This window comes from Bombus impatiens, unplaced genomic scaffold (assembly GCF_000188095.3).
Source record: "Bombus impatiens unplaced genomic scaffold, BIMP_2.2 scf_2645, whole genome shotgun sequence".
Lineage (NCBI taxonomy): Eukaryota > Metazoa > Arthropoda > Insecta > Hymenoptera > Apidae > Bombus > Bombus impatiens.
Window position 1 is genome coordinate 47,228 of NT_179064.1, and position 25,113 is coordinate 72,340.

Genomic DNA, 25,113 nt, shown 5'->3' on the forward strand with positions numbered 1-25,113 from the left:
TTCCTTTGTTCGCTAGCTGAATAATTTCACACGTTGTCGATAACGAGTGGCGCTCAAACGATGTGGAGGAGCCCTGCTCGAAAAGCTCGAGTACCTCCGATACTGTCCCTCCAGCGTGTATCTCGGCTAACGGGCAAGCGTGCCGGAGATTTCGCGGCTAAGCAGCTCTCTTGGATCCTATCGGTTCCACATTTGGAGTACATTCGTAAACATATAAAAGGAGAGACAGTGCACAGGCATCTCTGTGGCGAAAACCGCACGCGGTGGAGTCCTCGTATCTGCCTTCGAGGCTAGAGAGGAAACAGAGATAAAGGAGAGCGACGAACGATACGTCATACCACTGTCTGACGTCAGCATGACGTTCGAACAGGGATTGGCTAGAGTTCGGCACGCCTACGTAACCACCCTCGTACGCGGGTCCCTTTCAACCCTGTGCATACGACGACGTTTCGAGCTCCGCCCACGTGAAAACAACCCCCGCCAGCTGGGGTAGTTGCGTGGGTTGCACGAGAGAGAGAAACTGGGTCAGGCAGACTCGAGGCAGGCCGAGTCAGGCCGAGGCTCGAGAGTCGTCCAGGCGTTTTCGGCTGGAAGCAGTCCCTTGGAAACCACCCCGAAGCCCGTCGTCGCTTCACCAGTCTATCGTCGATCCATCCTCCAGTCCTTCTCTACCGTTTACAACAGCTTCATCCCCTTGCGAGCGCGAGCGAGATCGAAGTATTCGTACTTCAACTATCCCACGAGGAGATAGCAAGGAATCGGTGAGTACTTCCTTGGTAATACGAGTTTCGTTGCAACCGTTTCTCTTCTTGATCATCTTCGCTTTCTTCAGTTTTAGTCGTTTAAAGATACACGAGAGGGTTTTGAAAATAGAACTGTATTTCTTCAAGGGTGGTTTCTATTGGGGTAATGGAAGAATTATGTTTTTGGGATTGTTGTGGAATTTGGTAATGTTTTTTTGAAACCCTCTCGGTTCTTGTTTCGAATTACATGTCGCTTTCACGCATAACTCATTCTCGCTCCATTCGTTCTTCTCAATGTCATTGTGATGTATCCCGTGAATGGATTTATTCAAAATCTGACGAATAATTCGAATAGTATAATATTATCCTATTTTCTAAAAGACTTTAATCCATACCTGATTCTAGAAACTTTGTACATTCTAGAAGACTTTGTATTTTATTATCTACACGTATAGAAACATACATCGTACGTACTTCTAATATTATTAACTCTATCTATTTTATCACAATATGCTACATTTCGTTAGAATTGTATTCTACATAAAAATTCTACATGCCTGGATACCGCTATATTTTTCCCCCGGCATAAATCACCAAATACCATACATACGGAAAATCTGAATGAAAGCTGCACGATTCTCTACTAGCTTGCACTATCTTCCTCCTTACGTAATCGTTTCTTGCCACGTTTGAATTACTCTCTCTCAGTAGAGTGATCCGTAGTTTCTAATTTCTGGAGGATGATCTATCGCTTACATTTCTCACGCTCCAAGGACCAGTCGATCGGTTCAGAGAGCAACGATACGATTTCAAAGAACCTGAAGTTGAAAGTTCACTGACAAATAAATGCAAAACGAAAAGAAAAAAAGAAATCAGAACGAAAAAGAACAGACAATGCTCTCTGTCCATGTTTCTTTGGTCGCTCGGCCTGCCGTGTTCTTTCGGCGTATTTTTTAATAATTCTCGCTTCGCAGTTGCGCAATTTCTGTCAGGCTCTCGCTATGGATAATAAAAAAGATACGAAAAAGCGCGAAAGTGTGTTGTTCGAAAAGTTCGACACTGAAGCGGACATTGTTGTTGATTGTTGTAGGGACTGAGGCGAGGGGCACAAGCAGAGACATGGACAATGTGCAAATGATCGGCACTAAAATCACAGCGATCAAGGAATACTTATATGTAAGGCATTCCCATCTCGTTTCATGTCATTCATCGTGTCTGTCTCTAGATCTCGTCATTTTATGATCGTTTATCGTTACGGTAGCTGTTCATTTATTCTGTTTCTTTGGTTCCTTTTAGTAGTATTTCCTTAAGAAAGATAGTAATTTTTGTAATCGTTGCCTGAGAACGGATGCATCCGTACCTTCTATGAGCTTTCACTACCACCAATTTCTTTCATCAACAGATTTCGTTAGATTCTCTAAGAAATGTCGGTAATTTTTGTGGTGAATGTTACGAAATATATATCCATGTAGTTCAATAAGTACAGGTATTTATTGTAAATTTCAGAATTTCGCCCGGACACACTCACCGACCAGACTAATGAGTTCCGAAAACACGTACTCGCTCTCTAGGGAGCACTGTAACTTGAAATATTCGGGTGAGTTTTATTAAAATGTTTTCTCAGAACTTTTTCAATATCACAGCATGTCCTGTTCTTCAGAAATTTTATGTGAAATTAATAGAACGAGCTACAAGTGTTCCTTTTAATGTAACCACAACCTTAGCTTCTCCTACATGTATATTGTATCTTTTCAAACTTTCCCTTAATTGTTTATGTTAAACTACAATAATGCATGCCAATATCGTAGCGTATAGCTGGAAAAGCGATAACAAAAGTCAGATTGTTGCACGACAGAAGCTAGTGTCTCGCGCATCCAATTTACTCTATGTCTGACCAGATACGTTCCGTATCTACTGGCCAATATTCTACTGCGTCATTGCGAATCCAAGCAAATTATTGTTTCTAAAGTTGTTTCGGAGCATCTCCTCGTGTGTGGAAGCAGCCTTGGCTTTTCGAGAATGAAATCCGGGAGTCACAATATTGCCCTGATTTCGCGAGGTTCGGAAGGGTGCATAATAATAGAGGATTTAGAATTGGCTTGAAGAGGCTCATAGACGACGAGTGGCTGAGGACAGATTACACGCCACAGAAAGGGCGGAAGGGTTTGTTGTAGGGAATCTGTTTACACTTTGCCAAGTGCTAGATACCGATAAGAGCAGCTTCCAAGCTAAAAAAAATAAAAAAGATCGGTTAATATTTTTCTAGTCAAAAAATGAGTCGATTTTAGTTGACATATTTTAGGATTTTGATACTAGATAACAGTAGAGATTTATTGTAGAAACGTAACTGTAATCTCTTGAATCGATTTTCAATTCGTCGAACTTATTAAAATTTTGATAGAAGTTAATTATAGATCTTTTTATTGCAGAAATTTTGTTATAATTTTGATTGCCTAGAAAAATTTTATCGGGAACTCAAGTAGCCTCGTGTTTCTTCCGACTCGTTACTATAAATTAACCCCGTAATCCTGCTTATAAATCGCCAGAACTAATTGCCCCGTGTAACAACCCCTAGAAGGCGCTTTGATTAAAGCCACGAATAGAGGGTTCCGTACATCTGGTGCCAAACGACGTACGAGTTCCACGTAGATCAAGCTAGAATCTGTAATTCAGCCAATCGAAACAGCATGTATTCGATGCTTCCGTCTCTTGCACGATTTAACGGTAATTACTAACTTTATTCCTCTGTGTACATTGTTTTCACTATCGATTGAATAACATTCGAGTCTGATGAGTAGTTCTATCGGAAGCGCCATAAAACTCGAAAAAAGGAGACTTTGACGGTCTTTTCAGACGTTAGATTGATAGAGCTGGATTAGCTGAAGCAGAGCCTCTGGAAGCCAGGGATTTCTCTTGTCTAACCATGGGCTCAGAACGATTCACCATAAGGTTCCACGCTCCCTCCTTTTCCCATTCGATTCTCATTCATCGTTCTCGTGATTATTGAAAAATACACTTGCTCCTTTAGAATAGCTTTATACTACTCTTTCTGAATATATGTTTATCGTAAAATCTAACTAACGTAACTTTTGAACGACAATTTTTCCAAATTTAAATGACTTGAGAACCGATATACTCGTATTAATTAAGTTGGAATATAAAGCATATTGAATTTGAGTTGAAATGATCATCTTTTCAAGCAAGATTTTTCTATTAAGAAGTTCAGTATTCCTTCATTCTATTCAGATAACAGAAAAACAGTGACTTTAAAACATAAATACTAGCGAATTTCTGGTCTGTTTATCCATGGGATCTTCTTAATGCAATGGGAAACGAAGGGTGGTTTATTCCACAGGATGCTTTATGGTTACCCAGGGACTAAAAGACAGTTCAATCTACCAAGGATTTACCACGAGCACATTGAAATGTCCTACTGTAAATAGTTTTTGTTATCTGCGTCAAACCAGAGCCATAAGATAATCAAATTACTCGAGGTAAAGTTTACATTTTAAATTCCAGTCACAATAAAATTCTATCTCTTAATTTACCCATCTTCCATCTTCCTTTAAATTCAACGTCACAAATTTTTGGAAGACAAATATTTTCAGTGTATCTGTACTCATGATTGTATTATATGCATTTTCGTGTAGTACGATGAATGACTATTGCATGAATGTTCCTGAATAGCAAAACAAGTCACTCGTCACTGGTATGACACGTAGAGGAAGACGAAGAAGAAAAAGAAGAAGAAGATGAAGAGATGATGACGATGTGAGATGGTGTCATCCCACCAAACAAGTGAGAGTGTGTCAATATAGGTCTATACTTTCAATTGTTTGATGAGGTGAAATCATTCTAATAATTGACGTTTTCTGCGAAGGAGAGCCGGCGGTAGGTCGAAACGGCGCATAGTGGGCCCGATCGCGATTCCAGCGGGTCAAAGGTCCGACAACAAATTGTACTCTGCGTAAGAGATAAACGTCTGTTTCAAGTCTGTGTAGTATGCCGGATAAATTAACAAATATATGGATAACAGAGTCAAGAGAGCACAGATATGAACAATCAAACTATAATTTTTTTAATCTCTCGCACGTAGGGCAGTATTCGTTTAACATTCGTGCTGTTCTTACATTTTCTAAACTTGTCTTACGACTTAAGGATTTTTTCGACAGAACATGAATTGTAATCAAGAAGGTACGCTTTATTAAATAATTCGTCCTTATAGGTACTCCCAGTAAAACAAGGGACGAAAAATATCATAACGTTATATTAATATCAAAATCTTCGGAACAATCATATTTGCAAAAAAACTTTGCAAATATGCAGTATGTAGTACAAATTACACTTAGTTCGATTTTAGCGGCCCGTTCTCGCTCGCTTGGTAGTAATATCAAAAATTGTGATTATTTAATAACACGATGAGATTTAAGGAAGAAAAATGTCTGCCACGGGTAGGAATTGAGCTAATCCCAAAGTTCCATTACATATTTAAAAATATAACGTCTAGAATTTAATGAGAAAAATATAAAATCCTACTAAAAAAGAAAAACCTGTATTTAGAACTATAATAACGAGCCGTTAAAGAAACGTTGAACTTTTTCTTCAATTCAATGAATTTTGGAACGAGTAAAGGTACTGATTGGACTTGCACGAAGTGCGTTCTATTTTTGGTCCGTTAAAATCGCGATCGGGCTCACTGTGCGACGGAGCGCCAAGGAAAAGACGGACGCTCGATAAAATGGTAATCAAATCGATCGGTGTCGCTGTCGTAGAAGAGATTTCACTTGATTATAACAATTAGAGAGTTGCCAATAGGCAATTAGCCACCACTTACGGTTCATTAAATTCAAATTACTTCGATCAGTGTCGTAGCTTGTATGATTTAACAACATTTTTGGTATCTTCGAAATTATACAATTAAGAATAAGAATTCGATGAATCGTGTTTATAGCAACATTCAAATGTTACAATTCTGAATGTTAATGTTATATTTACGATATTTACAAGAATATTCAACGAATATATATTTATATATATTTCCAAGCATTTATAACGAATTAAACTTATAACGCTCTTGGAATTGTAAGATTCAGAGAGAAAATATATAATATCTCTGAGATTGTAAAGTTAGTTTAGATTAGATAGTTAGATAGTTAAAGTTAGATAGTTAGATTGTAAAAAATTATCACTGAATAAAATTCAGTGAAAGGTAGAATGTATCTCGTCAGTTCAATATTTGCAGTATATACCTAGAAGAAACAATTTTATATAATAATTTCGAAGATACTAAGAAAACAATATGTTACAGAATCTCTGTATAGACAAGAATGTAGAAATCCAAAGAATGGTTAGACATCTATTACTACAATACTCAATTTTGTTGCTCTCAGATATCCTGCCGCAGAATGCCGAAGGTTATCCAGCAACCAAGGAATTCCTGATGAAGGTAGTGGATATTCTATTGGATTTCATCAAATCAACGAATGACAGGACTGCGAAGGTACTCGATTTCCATCATCCTTCCGAAATGATGCGCCTCCTGGATCTCGAAATTCCCGACTCTGGTTTGACTCTTCAGCAACTTCTCATTGATTGTTCCACCACGTTAAAGTATCAAGTTAAAACTGGTAAGTTAACGTTAATCTGTACAACAAGTTGACTATTCAAACTCGTGATTATTACTTAGAAACAACAAAAATAACTTTTTTCATGTTTTAATCGTTGATTATTAATTAAAAGTAAAAATTCTGAATTGAATCAAAATGAAGATTGTTAAACGACTTTTCTTTGTTTGTTAAGTATGGATAAAAATTATCTAAACGAAAAACTCAAGGAAAATTGAAGACGATGACTAGTAGAAAATCGCTTAACACTGTGCTATCACATTTGCTTGCATTCGGGGGGGCGATAAGCCACGTAATTTCATATTCAATTTAGCATACGCGCTCTCGGGGTCGGAGATAAGGTGGCTAGAGACACTTCCTGCATTTCCGTCGGCTACAACCCCCGAAATATACACGTTGCCCTTGTGCACGTGATAAATGAGCGAGGGGCTGCTGCTAACTGAAATAAAAAAACCGTATTATCACCCTGCACTATCTTGGTTATTTTTCTCTGAAAAGCAGTGATACAGTTTCGAGTTGTATAAGGTTCCATTTCTTTTAATTGTAAAGGAAGAATCAAGTGAAAAATTTGTACGATAATAAATAATCAATGTTGGATATTAATCCTATTATTCCTACAAAATTAAATTCCATTTATTCCCACAAAATTAAAAATCCCTCCAATTTAGTGGACAAATCAAAATATTTCATTTTTGTATTAAATTTTAATACTAAAGTTCTCACTGAAAATTGTTTACCTCTTACATTTACAAATAACGCGATCGTAGAATTTTACACTGAAATGTTAATCTAATCGTGGCTTGAAAATTCTATCTATCAAAATATTCAATATTTGTCTCTAATTTTAATTTCAAGATTCTTATCGAAAATTTTCAACTCCGTAAAACAACTAGTGCGGTCGTAGAAGTTTGCACTGAGGTATTAATTTAGTCGTAGCTTGGCGAATCTATAGAGTCTCTCGGTGGAGGAAATGCCAAAAGTCAACCGCAAATCCCCCGCGAAAGTTCGCTATCTCGGCAGGATTCGATTACCAGCTTGAATAGATGCTAATGCACAATGGAAGAGGGCAAACCGAACTTAGGCCAGAAATCAGGCTTGTCTGGTAGCAAACGCCGATGGAAAGGATCGTGGACAGAGTGAATGACGAGCCACCCCCTGTGTATAGAGGGACGCGTGCACGATGTATACGTGCCGACAAAAAGTCCTTATTAGATTATATTCCACGGAAGATTCCCTCTTCGTAGCGATCTTATTGTCATCGAAACCGCGAAAAAAAAGAAAATATCCACCCTTCTGCAATCGAATCGATTGATTGTAGATACGTTGAAAATGCTTTTTTAGGGTGCTGGATGATAAGAATGCCGATGATAGTCTTTTGAAATATGACACCATAAAAAGAATAAAGATATTGAGGGTTGTTAAGAGGGAGACAGTGTTTTAGGGAGGGAAATTGTTTATGAACGAATTTTCGCAGAATTAATATAAATTTTAATATTACGACAATCAACTAGACTCAAGTAAAACTTCATATTAAGAATTAATGTGATGCTGAATATGTATTTAAAAAATGAAATATTATATGTATAGAAAAAGATTTATGTAAAATCAGTCAAATTTATGTAAATTATCGCTGAGCTTGAAATTTCCACTATCGTGTATCTCACGATAGGAGGAAATTAATATCGATTAATATCGAGATACGTACGAAGATCTTGATTGATTGCGGTGAAACTGGTGTCTCGATGTTCGTGATTGATTCGTATTTATCAACAACGACATATTGTCGACATATAGAATGTCTATACAATCACGAAGACTGAGAATTTCGAAGGTCTGACACTGGAAAGAAATCCTGTATGTTTTCTGTATAAAGCTCTTCGTCGATATATAAAATAGGCGCTCTAGTTGTTTCGACCTAGAAAACACAATCTACATGCAACAACAATATTTCGATATCCTAATGTGAAACTCGGTATAATTACAAAGAGATGGAGAAATAATTTTCTTCAGAATTATAAACCTATCAATTATATTTTTAAGGTAAAATTACGCTTTACCAGCGTAGTCTGAGGAAGACAAACATATAAAATTGATTTAAGATCGAATAAAGTTGTACAAATTATCTATTTGAATTTCACATCTTAACTGCAGTTATCAACGTTTATTTCCTATAGAAAATTGAAAATATATATTCCTTATATCTGATATCAGGAATATAGAACATTTTGAAGACAAAAGAATAATTATTTTCCAAATCGTTCATCCTGAATTCTTCGTCATTTTATGAGGCTGCGAAAGGCTTAACAGACAAAAAAGTTGCCAATTTTCAATCGAGAACTCTCGTCCCAATTCCTCTCAACGTGGATCGAAGTTACGATGGTTTTTCTGCAAAAAGCTATTGGAATTCGAGTACGGATAACCAAAAAAGGGGGGGGGGAGAGGGAAGAACAATACAAACTGTGCCCATCGAAAAACACGGTTGTAGCGTTAGCGCACGTGGCACCACTGCGCAGGGTGGTGAATTCAATAGGATCGGTGTAATTAAGAGCCATTTCTACACGATTTTCCCTCGCTGGGGTCGAGGGAAATAGTAAATAGGGGCGAGCAAGCGGGGGTAGCTACGGGATCGCTCATAGTTTGAACCCTTCGTGAACTTTCGGCACGAAAGCATCGCCTACACCCATTGGAATTTAAATTGGCATCGATAGCCGGCCGTGGAATGTAGAAATCGTTTCGTCATGGAACGCAGAAGTTGTTACGTCATCCATTCGGTAGAAGGCGAGAAGAATGGAATTCCTGCACCCAAAATCATAACTGTTCAAATATCATGCCTACAAAGACAAATGGAAATTCTCATAAACGATGCTCCTTTTCTTTTTAATTTAATTTGATTGATCATTGAAATTGATTTAAATTTTAGAGTTCCTATTGTCTGTGTAAATTATGGTTCTTAAAAGATTTGGGCTTTAATTATTTTTAAAATCTGTTGAATATTTAATTCATAAAGATTATATATATAAAATTGGTCAAATATGTAGCGTATGAAGATAAATGAAATTGTGGAGTTAAAAGTTACGTAAAAGTTACGTAAAAGAAATGAAATTATGGAGTTTCTCCATCGAAAGGTGAATAATGCTATTCGCATAAGACGTTTTCTTGTGCCGTTACATAAGTCTGAGCTCAAGACCACATTCGAAATGGTTTTCTTTCTAGTGATATGATTGATTGCACGGTATTAGCGTTTAGCCAGGGTTACACACTTCTCTTCATACAAATCCTAAGCCCTGTAATATATTACCGAGGTCTGCATCGAGCAGGTTCTCCACGTTAAAATTTGTTCCGTTTTTCTTTTCCACGCGGGAAAAGAGAGCAAATTAGTCGGAAAGTGATACCCTCCGACGTTGTAATTGCTCGTAAGAGCAACCTAGTGAAAGGAACAAATCGCAGAATCTATCGTATCGAACGTACAAATACCAGTCTATTTATGTCCCTCTATATCAACTCCACAAATTACGAGAAATTAATCAGTATAAATCTGTGACAAATATTCTTTAACAAAATAAGTAGAAAATTTATTTTGTAATGTTCTTTGTTTTACTACTTTTTTAAATATCTTTTTTACGAATAAAACAATGTTTAACAAAGAAAAAAAGTAGGAGTATAATGAAATTGATATGATAAACCCAGAAATCGTGAGAAAGCAAGTAACGCAAACCTGTTATAAATATGTTTTAACAAAACAGAAGGAAAAGGAATGCTAACAGATTGCCATGAAAAGATGACAGTATATTCTTCTTTATTTTACTACCTTCTTCAATATTTCGTTATAAATAAACTATAATGTTTGTAACACAAAATTGATATAGAAATTCGATTTATGCGAGAGTGTAAAGGATCGCAACAAAAAGAAAATCACCGTCCATTAGTTTTAAGGGGGCAGCGTCTATTTTGCTATTACTTCGTGGCAATGAAAATGAGTCTAAGGGGATACGGTTCGAAAATCCCTGCAGCTCACAGCAAAATTAACATACCCTTAAATCTACATAATACGGCAAACCTTCCTGGTTTATCTCGATCCGCGCGTTGCACTCTCGTGCGTTTGTTTTTCGTATCTTCCTATAAACTACGCAAACAAAACGCTCACTACCCATCATGAATATTTAATCGTTGTTGCATTCATTTCTGGAACGTTTAAAATATTACACCAAAATATTAAAATCTTTTAATGTTATATTTTGACGAATATTATAGAAACGACACTTATTTCAATTACAGTGAATAATATCGTATTGGATAAAGGTTGACTATAATTGCATCAATTAATAACAATAATGGTGAAAAAACTGATATTGTGAGTGTACTAAAAAAATATCGCAATTTTCTGATAAATCGATGAAAGCTTTAGCTTAATGGTGGTGAGATAAATTTACCTAATCCACTTACAAAGAATAACGAAGCAAAATAATTTATATATTATTGATTACATAGATTTTATATTAATGATCTGTAACACTCTCTTAAGAAACGCAATCTAATACGTCCAACTTCACTTTTACAACATTCCTCTCTTGCCAATAGAAAGTTTAACTAGGTTCACTTAACCATCCCCCACTTCTGCTCTGAATTCATTTTCCACGTTCAATCTACAAGCAATTGCACTGATGTAATAGTTAAAACTTTCTCAATTTGTCCCAGAAGATAACGCAAGCTTGCCACGGAATAGTTACGCTGGCGATTCGCATGATTTACATCAACCTGTCTCGCCAGTTGGTCGAAATAGTTTGTTTTTCTTGTATCATACGTCAGTTTGAGAGCCTCTGCAAACAATCTAGTCGCGCAGCGACGCGTGTGACGCGCAAAATGCGGGTTCCTCGGACCATCGACCCTCCACCACCCTTGGCTGAACCGCTGGAGCTCGATGCTCTTGGAAAAAATCGGGGGAGAGACAGAGAAAGGGAGAAGTCTTGTTGCACACCCCAGAACCGGACGCGTGCCACGATCCACGGACCAAGATAATTGCGAATAACACTGCGACAAACGGCTCAGATACCGCTGCCCGATATCGCATTTTTGGGGTGGAGACTCTTATGTCGAGATATACGCTCGTGATTCCGGAGATTTCGATGTTTCACTGGTGGATCTACTAAATTTAGTTTGCCATATAGGGAGAAAAATTGCGATAAGCGCTTGTGGATATTTCGATCATTGCTGATTTTTTTCATTGGAAATTCTTTGAGGTTCTTTTTTGGATATACTGAAGGCGAAATAATTCGAGATAAGTAAAAAACGACCGAATGACTAGAGATCGTAATTATTCGTTAGAGTTCCAAGAATTTGGTTTTATTTCTTTAACTAAGTTAAAATATCGAAGGATGGAATAACTCAAATTAAGGAAACAAAAATAGAAAATTAAAATTAAAATTATTAAAATTATAGAAGTTCATTATTCACTAATTTCACGAATTGTTATTCCAAAACTTTCATAAAATATTCTTGAAGATTACGAAAATTTGTGAGGGAAATCATGATCTCGACTTCGCGCTAGAAAAGTACTGAAGTTACAGTTACAGATGTGCCAAGGGGAGCACTTAGCCCTCGATAGACTGGCGTCATACGTCAATCACTACGTAATACCGTGAGATTAAAATGTCTAGGCGCCACCCTCGAAATACTCATTCGCGTCTTTAGTCTTAATATCGAGGGAGCAGAATTTTCGGAAAAACATAACGCGACTCTGGAGGTTTCACGCAGAAAACCTTCCGACTATGCTCATTGGTTATCAAAGGTTGTGAAGGTTATCGTACACTCGGGGGAGAAAGTCTTTTCGTGGCCGGATATTCAATGGAGTGAATCCATCAATTCTCGGGATCAAGGGATCTACCTTATTTTAGAGAATGATAGGATATAGGTTTCAAGGGTGGAAGAAAATCCTGCATCACGGAAACATAAATTTTGCGGAAAAATGATATCCATGACTAAAAAAAGGATTTACTTTATATAAATAAATAAAAATCTTCTAATTTATTGTTTACTCCGTAATCTGTTTTATAATTACAGAATTAGGAGTTAATAAGAATAAGTCAAACTCATTTAGGTTGGTTGAATAGTAATACTTACGCATATAAACACATAATTTATTTTTAACAAGAATGAAACAAATAGAAAAAAAATAGGAAATATCTAAGAATCAAAATTAACAAAAGACAATGTGTTTAACAAGGTGATGATGTAAAAGTCTTTTTTCAATTCTGAAATATTATAATAAGCTGTTAGTTACTTGTTACTCCTAAATTATTATCTTTCTCCATTATTTCTTGTGGATAGCTTAGTAATAATTCTGAATTCGTTTAAAGTACTTCTTATAGTGTAAATATCATTAATAGACACCAATGCTGGTACATAACGAAAGCTGGTGGCTCATATATCCTCTTTACTCCATCTCAAATCACAAACGTTCCGTATCTACTTACCGAATTCTAGTGTTTTCTCGGTTCATCTTGAATTTAAGCAAATTGTCGTTTATATCGAAACATTTCCACATGTGTCCTAGGTATGAAAGCAGCCTTAACATTTGTAGAATGGAATCCAGTAATCACAATATGGTTGAGCTACAGAATTCCCCGATTTGGCGTAAACGTAATTCTGTATAAGCATTATTATACTTCCACATTATCTATATATTAATCTTGCAATATCTTACAAGTGTAATATCTTCGAATTTATATTTGTTAAAATCATTTATTTTTTAAATAAATATAAATAAAACTAACAGACTGATTCGAAATAAAATTATTGATTACCAAAGGAAACGAAATACAAAAATCTAACTTGATACATCAGGGTACCTCGCGTATAAGAAACAGTAGAATCCGAGCACTTGTTCCCCCAGTCGCATCAGAAGGCAGACTCCCATCGAACAGAAGCATTAACCCTGATCCTGCCGCGATGTTCAGCAGAGCGGATGACAACGTACTCAGCCAGTAGCTTAAAGCTCTCTCTCTCTCTCTCTCTCTCTCTCTCTCTCTCTTCTCGCTTTCTATTCGCGTGTCTTTAACGTCCGACCTCGCTGTTTGGCATTACGAACGTTGGCAATATAATTTTTGGCCACGTGCCACGTCGGTGTTATTAATTACCCCGCCATTGGACGCCGTCTTCAAACAATCACGATTTCAAAGGAATTAGAACGTCACCCTGATTCTTGGTGGAAACGATTAATTTGAATGCCTCCTTCCGTGGCGAAAGGATTGTTTCGTGAATTTAACATAGGCATTTGTTTCAAGGATTTCAATACCATTGTTCGATCGTTAACACTGCAACTACTATATCCGTCAAACGATTTTTTATGTTTGCAATTACTAAAAACGCAAATTCTTTGGCAAAGATAATATTGATTTTTATTAAGATTAAAGGATAGTTAACATATTACGGATGTTCATGCATTTATAGAAAATGTAAAGATGCAGAACTGTACGAAATGCTGTAAAATATATAATAAAATATTCAAACTATACTTTACTTACAGTTATATATTATGTAACTATTAATATATACGCATACCTATTTCTTTTCATTACACAATTCTAATTATAATCATCTGTGTATGGTACATTTAACTGTACAGAATATAGTGGCATAGGTCTATACTTCCAATATTAAAAAATGTGAACTAAAGTAATAATTCCATTTTTTATTTTGCGATTTTTTTCAGGTCATCCTCATTTCTTCAATCAATTATCCTGCGGTCTTGATATCGTCTCGATGGCTGGTGAATGGCTGACAGCGACAGCCAACACGAACATGTTCACCTACGAAATTGCGCCGGTGTTCATTTTGATGGAGCACGTGGTGCTTCAGAAAATGAGGGAGCTCATTGGTTGGAACGGTGGTGATTCTATCCTTGCACCAGGAGGTTCCATCAGCAATCTTTATGCTTTTCTCGCTGCTAGACACAAAATGTTTCCCGCTTACAAGGAACGAGGCCTCGCTGCTATCGGGGGACAGCTAGTTATGTTTACGTCTGACCAGGTACGCCTAATTCTATTTATAACATTTTCTATAAGCTCCGCGATAAATCAAACTTTATTCTTGTATAAACCGATATATCTTCGTATCTTCTTCAATTTCTATATCTTTGATTGTTAGAATACATCTTGCTTTCTTCCTTAAGAATTCTTTAATTCACAATTCTATAAAAGAATCTTAATCGCGACTCATCTTCCTCAAGATGTATGAATTTTTCTGTTTATCTATTTTTTATCAATTAACAGTGGAAGTTAAAATCTTCTAAGATATAATTTCTACAAATTTGTTAGTTTAGAAAGAAATCCTTTGCAATGAATTTACTTTTAGAGAACTCTTTGATTAATAATAATCATATAAGAAAATTGCTTTTAGAGAAATTTTATTTATGATTTCATAGTAAAATTATAACCGCCATATAACCTAGCTAGAAATAAAAATTTGAGGTGTGCTTAATTTGTCGCACAGTGCCATTATTCGGTGAAATCATGCGCCTCTGTCTGCGGACTGGGAACGGACAACTGTGTGATGGTTCCCAGCGATGATCGAGGACGCATGATCCCATCGAAGTTGGAAGAATTGATTCTGGAACGCAAGGCTAGAGGACATATCCCCTTCTTCGTGAACGCTACCGCAGGAACGACCGTCATCGGAGCATTCGATCCTATTCCAGAAATCGCTGATATTTGCCAGAGACACAAGCTCTGGCTACACATCGACGTGAGTGAAATCAATTAATTCTACCAATAATTATAATAATTAGAAATTTGTACAAATTGATATGTTTATGAACGCAATCAAAGAAGTCGGACCTAGTCGATGAAATTAGTTTTATCTCTTAAATATAACGATTATTATACTGTGAATATTTTATACAAATTAGATCATTATGTGTATTTTTTATAATAATCGCCAACAATAATTTTATCGATGAGAGAAAATGGCTCAAAAATAGGCAGAATATTAAAGTCGTTGTAAATTGTAAGAACGATCGATCGTTTCCCTTGTATCGCGCGTGTAAAATTAAAAAATATATTTGTTCGACTAATGTAATGAACAAAACCGAAGATGAAAGTGTTTCGAAGCTAGAATAGGACGAGAGAGATTTTCACTTAGCCAGACAGCTTATTCAAATCGGTTTAGCGTTCGAACGATAAATGCCAAACGCGTAAGAGTCTTAACGTAAATAATAGATGTGAGAAGCGTCACGTAGTCGACGGCCAGTTTCGATGGGTTAAATCGAGGGAAAATTCGGAAAATCTGGGCTTTAAGAGTCAACGTTTACAGAGTCTTCACGAAATATTCCCTTTTTAGGCGGCTTGGGGTGGTGGACTGCTTCTTTCAAGGAAATACAGACATCCCCGAATGACAGGAATCGAACGGTGAGTGAAAAGAACAAAATATTTCATTTGTGTTATTTTTTTACAAAAAAGAAACGTGACGTAATTTCATCCTTAAATTGATCCAACTTCCTTGACTCGCCTCTTTTCGATCAACCAGAAACACCTCCACGCGTGTTCTATAGAGGGGCGGCTTAATCCACGTACTTTATATGTAGTTTATTGAGGCTTAGTTTGATGGAGTCACTCAGAAAGAAAGCATACGCACACGCGTGCACGGAAGATAAAATCGATAAAGCTTTTTCAATGTATTCGAGATGAGAATAAGACATCTTAAACCTTAGAAAAATCACTTTGCACGGGAATAGGATAATTTCTTTTAATAATGACTGTAAGACTACAATAATACGAACTATAGTATATTCTGAAATTTAGAAAAATGTAGGTTAAATAGGATTTTTTAAGTAAAATAGTCCCATTCGTAAATTGATATCAATGAGAAATGTTATAATTATTCCACATTGCGGATATTTATACAATTTCGCATATTTTTGAGAGCATAGCTAAAAATGAAGTTTAAATAATTTTATTTCATCTAATATATATTATTGACAAATATATATACTTTGAATATTTTATATATTCATGCACAGCTTTGCATTTTCAATCCTCTGCGTTCCTCGGCTCTTTTTTCACTCAGTTATGTTTTCTTACTACTAAACAATTTCTCAAGTAAAAAGAATTCAATTTTATGCTAATAATGAAATTGAAATATCGAAATATGAGTAAAAATTCAAGAAATGCAGCAGGGTTAAGTTGTTCATAAAAATACATAAAAACCCGGCAATTGTTATTGCCAGAAATCTTTCTAAAACTTATCTTGGCATTCTTTCATTAACCGCGAAACAATTAAAGGAATTTGTGAAATATAAAAAATCTATAACAAGATTCTCTGGTTAAAAATTAGGATAAATTAATCGACGCGAGAAAGAAGATACCTGCCGGCTATTTCTGTACAGTGTCGTAATCCGTAGAATCGAGGGGCGACAGAAAGGAGTGACTCCTGTCCTCGACACATGCGAACTTTCGCATATAGATTCACAGAGGCGAGCGATGTCCGACCCCTCGCACTGCAATTGGGGGTCAGGGATAGACCGATTCGGGGGTAGCTCAGATGGGGTTGGCGAGATTAATCCACGATTTGCATCCGGCCGCATCTGCTCCCTTCATTCAACGCCAGACAGTCCGTGACCCGAAAAAAAGTGGCACGAGGCCTGCCAGGAAAATCATTTTCACGCAAAAAGTCGCCGGTTTCGAGCAATTTCGAGTATCGTCATTTGTTCTTCTGCATCGTGGCATTCATTCGGAATTTTTCTCTACACAGAGAATGTTAATATCACATGTTATGAAGGAAGTTTACTATTGTGAACAATAGTTACTATAGTATATACTATCTATCCTTTTCACGCAGAAGTAAATTATTATTCTAATTTTACAGTATGTTTTTGTTACAAATTTTCGTGGCACGAAGCTTTAACTCTTTATGTCCTGAAGTTTCTTTGTAGTAATTCGCATCAAAATTATCATGAATTAAATGTTCTTCGGATTCGATTGATTCTTATTAAACATCGCTATACAAAAAATGAAATTTTATCGTGCGCATATTTTTTTTCTTTGTTTTTAAGCTGATACAAATTATTTCGTTTACTTTCATGATTAATTTTTACAATATTTCATGGCAATATTTTTATACGTTTTACATAAGTGAAAAAAGGGGCGAAAACAAAATTCATACGAATTATCAAAATTATATTTTCGAATTGTTACTTGTCGGTATTGCCATATGCATTTATATCTTAGTGATACATAGATTATACAGTAATAGCATGCAAACATCGAAAATATTATTCAAGTATCAAATCAAATCTGAAAATCGCAGTAAAGGAAATATGATACGTAATTTAGAACTTACAAGATTAAATATTGACCGATTCCACGATGATGTATAACAAAGCTAAATAAAGCGAAACACACGTTATGTAGAGTAAACGCGAGTAAAATCCTCCACTCTCATCGCTGTGTTGCTGCTGGTACAGACTGTACCCCAGGACTTCCTTCCTGTGAAAGTCTTGATTAAAATGGCAAACGAAAAGTCCGAAGGACGAGCAACAGCTGGATCAGTTCCCTGGAGCGCATTTGCAGAACAGAACTCTCCTCTTTATATATCGACACGCCGCCGCATCGTACCGTGCCTTCCGCGGGCCTGAAATAAAAGACCGTGCCTCGACAATGCTGGATTAAACTCGTACAAAGGGAACATCTTCCCTCATTCTCTCGTTGTCTGTCTTCTCTGTCGCCCCTCTCTTCTCCTCCTCAACTATCGTTGGTTCTCCCTCGAACAGTACAGTGCAGACCCTTGAAAAGGAGCGACACAGAGAAAGAGAGAGGGAGAGAGGAAGAGAGAGAGAAATATAGAAAAAGGGAAATCGTGATTCCACCGTCGCGACAAAGTCAGGAATGATTACGCATAAAAGATTCTGGGGAGGAGAGCAAGGTTTGCAGGCGGAAGTGAATCTGATAGTTCGCGTCCTTCTCTCGCTGGATTCAACAGATTTGTCGCATACTCGGCTAAGCTCAGCTGCTTTCACGTGTATTTTTCTTTCATATACACTTCCCTGAATTGTACCGAGAATTCTCGATTCTCTGGAGCGCGATTATTGCGATCTCGTCCGGCAATCGTTGCAAGTTATTCTTATTTTGGTGGAACTAGTTCCTCGTTCATAATATGAATTTTTCCAAGTCAATTTATCCCTCAGTGTCAACTTAACATAATGATAAAAGAGGCAATATAAAGAGAAGGTAAATAATTAAGCTCGCAAAATTTGTTCTTGCAATGAAAAACAATTAAATTGATATGCACGCAGGCATTAAAGTTATTGCGCAAAATCATATCTTTGTGAATGTAATTAATGGAACGGGAACTAAGCAGATGTTTGTTCGTAACGAGTATCATACTTTAGATATTTCATACATTTTGCGTATCGTGTGCATTTTATGTGTTTCTGAGTTTTAAATTATAAATGGATAAACGCACACAGTCTAATTACTAGGCATGTTCGTACACAAATAATAAAGTGATGGGAAAGCCATACTACTTTTTTGCATTTGAATGTGAATGGATACAAAAAATGGATAAGCGTTAACATTAGATGAATCTTGTTCCTCTTGTATCAATCCTTCTTTCTCAACGCACAATGAATTTGACAGTTCCAGTTGAAAAGTAGCTGCTTTCCTCGCCTACTTTCTGAGGGGGGGAGGGATAATTAGCAACCCTCGTAATATATATTGCGCGGCTTTTGGAGTTGGCACCTAAGACGAATTTAAGAGTGAACGGAGGGGTGCTGCACGCGCCAGCCCCAGTTGCGAATCGCATTAATCACTCGAGCTTTATGTACAGACATTATGCACACTCTTAGCGATATCTTTTTAACTAATGGAAAATCAAAACACCTGGGAAACTTTCCATCGATTCTATAAAATGAAGCTATGCTCTATAAAATTATAATTTCTCGGTTAATTAAATCACACATTAATTATACAATAAAATATCAAAGCAAATATATGCACTGCAAGCTTTATATATGATCGTAAGCTTTATGAATACGAAACGTCGAATGGGAGAAGCTGTCGAAAATGTTGGTGATACAACAGTACAATAAACTCGTACGTTGAAGAGGATGCAGAAGAGTGACTAATGGCAAACGCCTGTCGTCGACACGAATCTCTTTCCCTGGCCGTCTCTAGTACTCTCACATCATCCACAGCACAGTCAACAGACAGTAGGGACAGTTTCGCGATATATGTGTCACTTGCCAAGTGTCGATAACGTTTGTCATGAAGCAGACCGTACCGTGCTCGTCTGCACGTGTACATCTGATTCTACTTGAACCGAGTTAACTGGTGCTGATTGCATAAGCGAAAAGCTACACGTTCCGAATTATTATTATGGAATATGAGTACGATACTCATGACTATCATTTAGAATATCTAGTACTATCAAGGCTACGTTCTTTTTATTCTACAAAACGATAATCGAATATCGAAAAATCGTTTGACATTCAATTAACGTAATTTTAATGTATTTCATATTTATATTCATATAATATCTTAATTTATTTTTACAATAAGCTAAAAATATTTAAAATTTTATTAAAGTTCTATATTACTCATAGAGATTTTCAGTAGATTATTGTCAAATTCCAACACTTTATAATGCAATAATCTTTTTATACAATAAATCCCTTGTTGTGCTGTTTTATTTATCTTAAAAATAAATGACATCGTATTTAAATTTGTAAAGACCAAATTACAAGGATTAAAAATTTAACCGTATTAATTTCTAATTTTTTAATTACAAAAAGCTCTGATTAAGAGATTACCTCGTTAAGAAATCATGTACAACCTATCTGATGCATATTAAAAGGACAGTGGATTATTTTAATGGGAAGGTAAGCGACACTTGTTGAACGTTTCGAGTGCATCGCAAATTAGTGTCATGTAGTATACAGGTTCTCGCGTTTCGCCGCGGCAAGGATTAAGAAGGGTTAGGAATTTTTACCGCAAGGGTGTGTCTCTTAGGAGCAGAGGGTTAAATCCAATCCCGTGGCTATATTAATAGCTCTTCTCTCGAATTGATGGACCCCCACGAAGCAGGAGGGAAAATAACTCATATTTTATCCCCTATTGGTCCCTTCGGGAGTGGATAACCGTTTGACGACCAGCTGAGCTCCTTCGCCTTTCTCAGCCATATTTACGTCACTCTTTTCGTTAGATTACAGATAAAATCTGTTCCACTCACATTTTTCAATTCATTATCTCCTGTTATTAAACCCAAATCCAAATCACAATCCTATTTTTAACATATTAAATACTTTCACAATTTCTCGAGAAGATATACTATAGATCTTAGTTTCTATATACGAATTTCTCAGAAACTAAGCTGATCAATTCTACTTTTTATAAATTTCTCAATTTCGGTAGGGACATGATTACTGTTCAATTCTCAAGAAAAGAATGATTTACTTTCACAAATAATAATAGTACAATAACTTTTGAGATAAATTTTAAAAAGTAGTGTTTACGATATATCATCACGCTTCCATACTTTTCTATTTATAGAATTACTCAATATTCCAAAGAATTCATATACTCATTATCACAATATCTTTTTTCAAATGAAGAATTATTTTCTTTCTGCTTTCAGATACCCAAAATTCTTTAACTAGTATCTACATATAATATCATTCAACCTCAGATTCTCATAATAATTCAAATGATATTTGAATAACAATTTCTATCCAGATATTCTTCATAATATACCAATGTTCACAGAGCCGACTCCGTAACCTGGAACCCGCACAAACTTATGGGAGCGTTGCTTCAGTGTTCGACGATTCACTTCAAGGAGGACGTAAGTCAACGAAACTCATTCTATTATTCGTCTTACTGTACGTAGAATTATATCATGATCCATCTTTGCGACGTGTCTCATACACGTGGATATACATCATGTTGAGCAAATCGACAGCTCGAGGTCGTGGACCGAGCAAAATTCCGGTCTCCTGGAAGGGTGATGACACAACAGTAGTTGCATTCCGTGGGGCTAGACGTACGCGTCGGAACGCAGCACTGCAGGAATTTAATTAAACTAAGAGATAACATATGTTGCCGGCCGTACCGCGACGGTTTGCCCGGGGGTTTATCCCTCTCTCCCCGCGCTTGCGTGGTTATTGCTAACTCAGAACTTCCCCTTCGGATATTAAAATTCCGTGCGCCGGCTGCCGAGGAACGTTTCGAGGGAAATTCTACCGAACCTTTTCCTTCTTCGTCCTTATCGTTATCCTTGCACGAGCGTGAAAAATCAGTTCGAACTACCCCGGATTTAAAAATTGTTGCAACTTGCAATAGACAAATCAGGATCACGAATTATTTCAATATGAATGATAATCGAAACTGTTATGAATGTTTTCACTTGACATACGGTGAATAAAAGGATAATTGCAGATAGTATAGTTCTACGAAATAGAATTGTGATTAATAATGACTGCCACGTATAACAGTAATAATCATGTACATGAATATCAATTTTTAATTTTCTCTTGTATGTCACTATATGTTACACGGTTAAATGATCATTCTCTCGCTTTATGCTTTTTCCCTTTTATAGTCCAGAAACGAGAAAAATCCACGAGGAATATGTACATATGAAATATACGCGTGTTTGATCAAGTACAGTCAGTTTTTACTTACTCGCGTGTTATTCGTTTACTCTTGAAAAAGTGAAGCTTTTCAATGTCGACCGTCTATAATTTTATGTTATTATATGTACATAATGCAAATACAGACAGTTTTATGTATAAAATAACCGTGCGTCTGACCAGCTGCAGTCCGTTTCTACTGATTCGCGTATTAGCCACCTATTCTTGGAAAAATTGAATTTTCTCATATCAAACGTGTATAATTTCCTCCTATTGCGTGTGTATGCTGTTAATACAAATAGTCTATGTAATTAGTCTGCAATTATATGCATTTTAATTGTGACTAATGCTCTTTAATTGTGGATTTAAAGGTGGCAACAATCGTCAGAGAAATTCAACGTTCTAAATATCTATTTCTTTAGGTTCTGACGATTTATTAAATTTATAGAACTCATCAACAATTCTCAATGAATTTTCAATGGATTTTCAGTCATTTTTCATTTTCCTGTATTCTTTATTGTCTCTCTTACTGCAATTCTCTTCTCATCCTATAAAGTCAGATTAACTGCGAATCACGAGAGGCGGATGTTTAACGGCAAGCTTTCAATTAACTTTTAGGATGCGAGACGCGTAGAATCGCAGGATCATGGGTGTACAATGGTGGCTGGTAGGGTGGCGGAGTACCAGTCGCCATTTTGTAAATTCAATATCCCTCAGTTTCCCTCTTCCTGCGCATGAGTTGAATTCTCATATCGACCGGGACCCGTCTCTCCGTGTTTGTTTCTTGTCGCGCCTGTCAATTAGAAACTTTCTCGAACGCGCTTCGAAACGCTCATTGTGCAAGCTCCATAAAATGAACTGAAAAAAAAACAAACGAGAACTGGTAAACAACAGGAGAGACGATGGTTTCTCTCCTCTTTTCGCGATGTTCTTTATGTCTTTATGTTGCAGGGATTGCTGATTAGCTGCAACCAAATGTCCGCAGAGTATTTGTTCATGACAGACAAACTGTACGACGTAAAATACGACACCGGTGATAAGGTGATTCAATGCGGACGTCATAATGACATCTTCAAGCTCTGGTTGCAATGGCGAGCCAAGGTAAATGGACGTAGCAATCGAACAAAACTGGAGAACGTAGACAGAAGTTATTCAAATTTAGAAGAGATTATCCTGACGTACTTCGTAAAATAAATTTCAGAGAGTAGATGGAATGAATGGTCAAAGAATATAATTCAGTTTAGAAGGATATTTAATATGTATGATAAAGTTGGGCAAATTCGGTTTGACGTACAGGGTACAGAAGGATTTGAGAAACACATGGACCGGCTGATGGAACTCTCAGAGTACATGGTCAGGCGGATCAAACAGATGCCTGATAAATATTATTTGATACTGGAACCTGAAATGGTGAACGTCTGCTTCTGGTATCTTCCAATACGCGTTCGGAACATGCCACATACTCAGGAGAGGATCAAGATCCTTGGAGATGTGAGACTACAAACATCTTTTGAGAACTTTTTTTCTAACTCTATTCCATCGTATTCGAATTACTATATTGCAGAGTTTTACGCATATTTTATTGTAATTTCTCTTCAACTTACTAAATATTATAACGGGCATTATTTTTTCATTCTGATTATAGTTTAGTTAAACCCCAATTAACGTTTCAGATCTCTAATTCTCTATTTCCAAACTTAAATTGTTAGCTTTGAATATTTCAACTTTACAATTTTCTGATTATCCTATATTTCATTAGAATTATTTTTATCGATAATAATGATATTTCTACATGTCCTCAATGTACCGAGAAAGCAGAAGAAAAATATCTGTTCACAGATTTGCCCCATTTTGAAAGGCCGAATGATGCAATCTGGAACACTGATGGTCGGCTACCAGCCGGACGATCGGCGACCCAATTTCTTCAGAAATATTATCTCGAGTGCCGCGGTAACGGAAGCGGATGTCGACTTCCTATTGGATGAAATGGACCGGTTAGGCCGTGATCTGTAAGAAACCCGCCCGTTCTAATTAGTTGCGTAATCAGTTGCCGCGATGCAGTTGATTATATCGCGACATCGTATCGAAAGTGATTCCAGCTGATATTAGAAATTCATTTAACGAGCAGGAGAATCGCGTCGCGTTTCATTACGTGTACAAAATTCGGAGGCCAAATTCGAGACTCGTATTCATGATTACTAACCTAAGCAGTGTGCACCGGCTCTCTCCTTTTCTCTTGTAGACCAAGAAAAATATTCGTTGTTTTATTTTATTTCTTTTTTTAATGAAAACTTTTAGGTTTAATTCAAAAAATTCTTTCGAAAAATTAAATAAAGGATACGTTTTTATTCACATCAAAGAATATCTGTTTTACTTAAATTAAATTAAATTTCACTTGAGAAAAATTTTGTTGAAATTTCTATCGCTACTATCCAGAGCTTAACTTCAATTTGGATTTTTGGCATAATAAGTGCGTCTAGGGAAATGAAAATTAAAATTATGATAGACGATCGTTTCGTTTGAATATTCTCTAAATGTTCGAGCTTGAAATTGACGACAGAAGAGAGTCGGTAACCGAATCATCGTTCGTAGCACGAGAAACGCTTCTTCAGCATATTACAAGGCAGCTACTGAAGATCGAAGGATACTCATAGCATGTAAGTTCTCTAGGTGTAAGCGTACAGCACATCCACGAAACGAAGAATCAAGTTACAAAGCTCTAGCGATGCTTCCGGCCGTAAATGTTACTAGTTTTCACCCCTTGGCGCTATACCTATTCACTAGAAAAGAAAAGGGAAACGAAGGAGTAGCAACGACGCGTTTTCATCATAGATTGAAACAATAGTAAAATATAGTTAATCGCGCTTATAATGACCGAGAGTTCGTTTAATTAATATTTTATTTCTTAGTGAAAATACATGACATACGCGCTGCAACAGTTGGCTCCGTATCAGAACGTTATTGAGAGTTACAGGATTTAGAAAGAAGATAGTCGAAAATTGATTTTGATTACATCATTAATGTTGCGTATGCCTCACAGGGAGGCAATAAGTAAAATAAATATATTACGAGAATAGTCACGAACGGAAAAAGAAACTCAGAAGAACATTGAATTAATTAAAAATTCGTT

At 36.5% G+C, this 25,113-nt stretch overlaps 1 protein-coding gene across 2 annotated transcripts; it reads left to right on the forward strand.

The window, feature by feature from the left end:
• The first annotated feature begins 403 nt into the window (after window positions 1–403).
• On the forward strand, window positions 404–24,227 carry LOC100740119 (glutamate decarboxylase). Of its 2 annotated transcripts, XM_003494555.4 has the most exons (11): window positions 527–761; window positions 1,834–1,919; window positions 2,250–2,340; window positions 6,134–6,370; window positions 14,076–14,392; window positions 14,855–15,106; window positions 15,701–15,768; window positions 21,118–21,196; window positions 22,935–23,084; window positions 23,280–23,474; window positions 23,823–24,227. In XM_003494555.4, exons 2-11 carry the CDS (start codon window positions 1,863–1,865, stop codon window positions 23,994–23,996), a joined length of 1,620 nt encoding a protein of 539 aa, XP_003494603.1. In that variant the 5' UTR covers window positions 527–761; window positions 1,834–1,862; the 3' UTR covers window positions 23,997–24,227. The 2 variants fall into 2 exon arrangements, with proteins under 2 accessions (XP_003494604.1, XP_003494603.1); XM_003494556.4 differs by lacking the exon at window positions 1,834–1,919 and having other exon boundaries at window positions 404–761.
• Window positions 24,228–25,113: the final 886 nt, after the last annotated feature.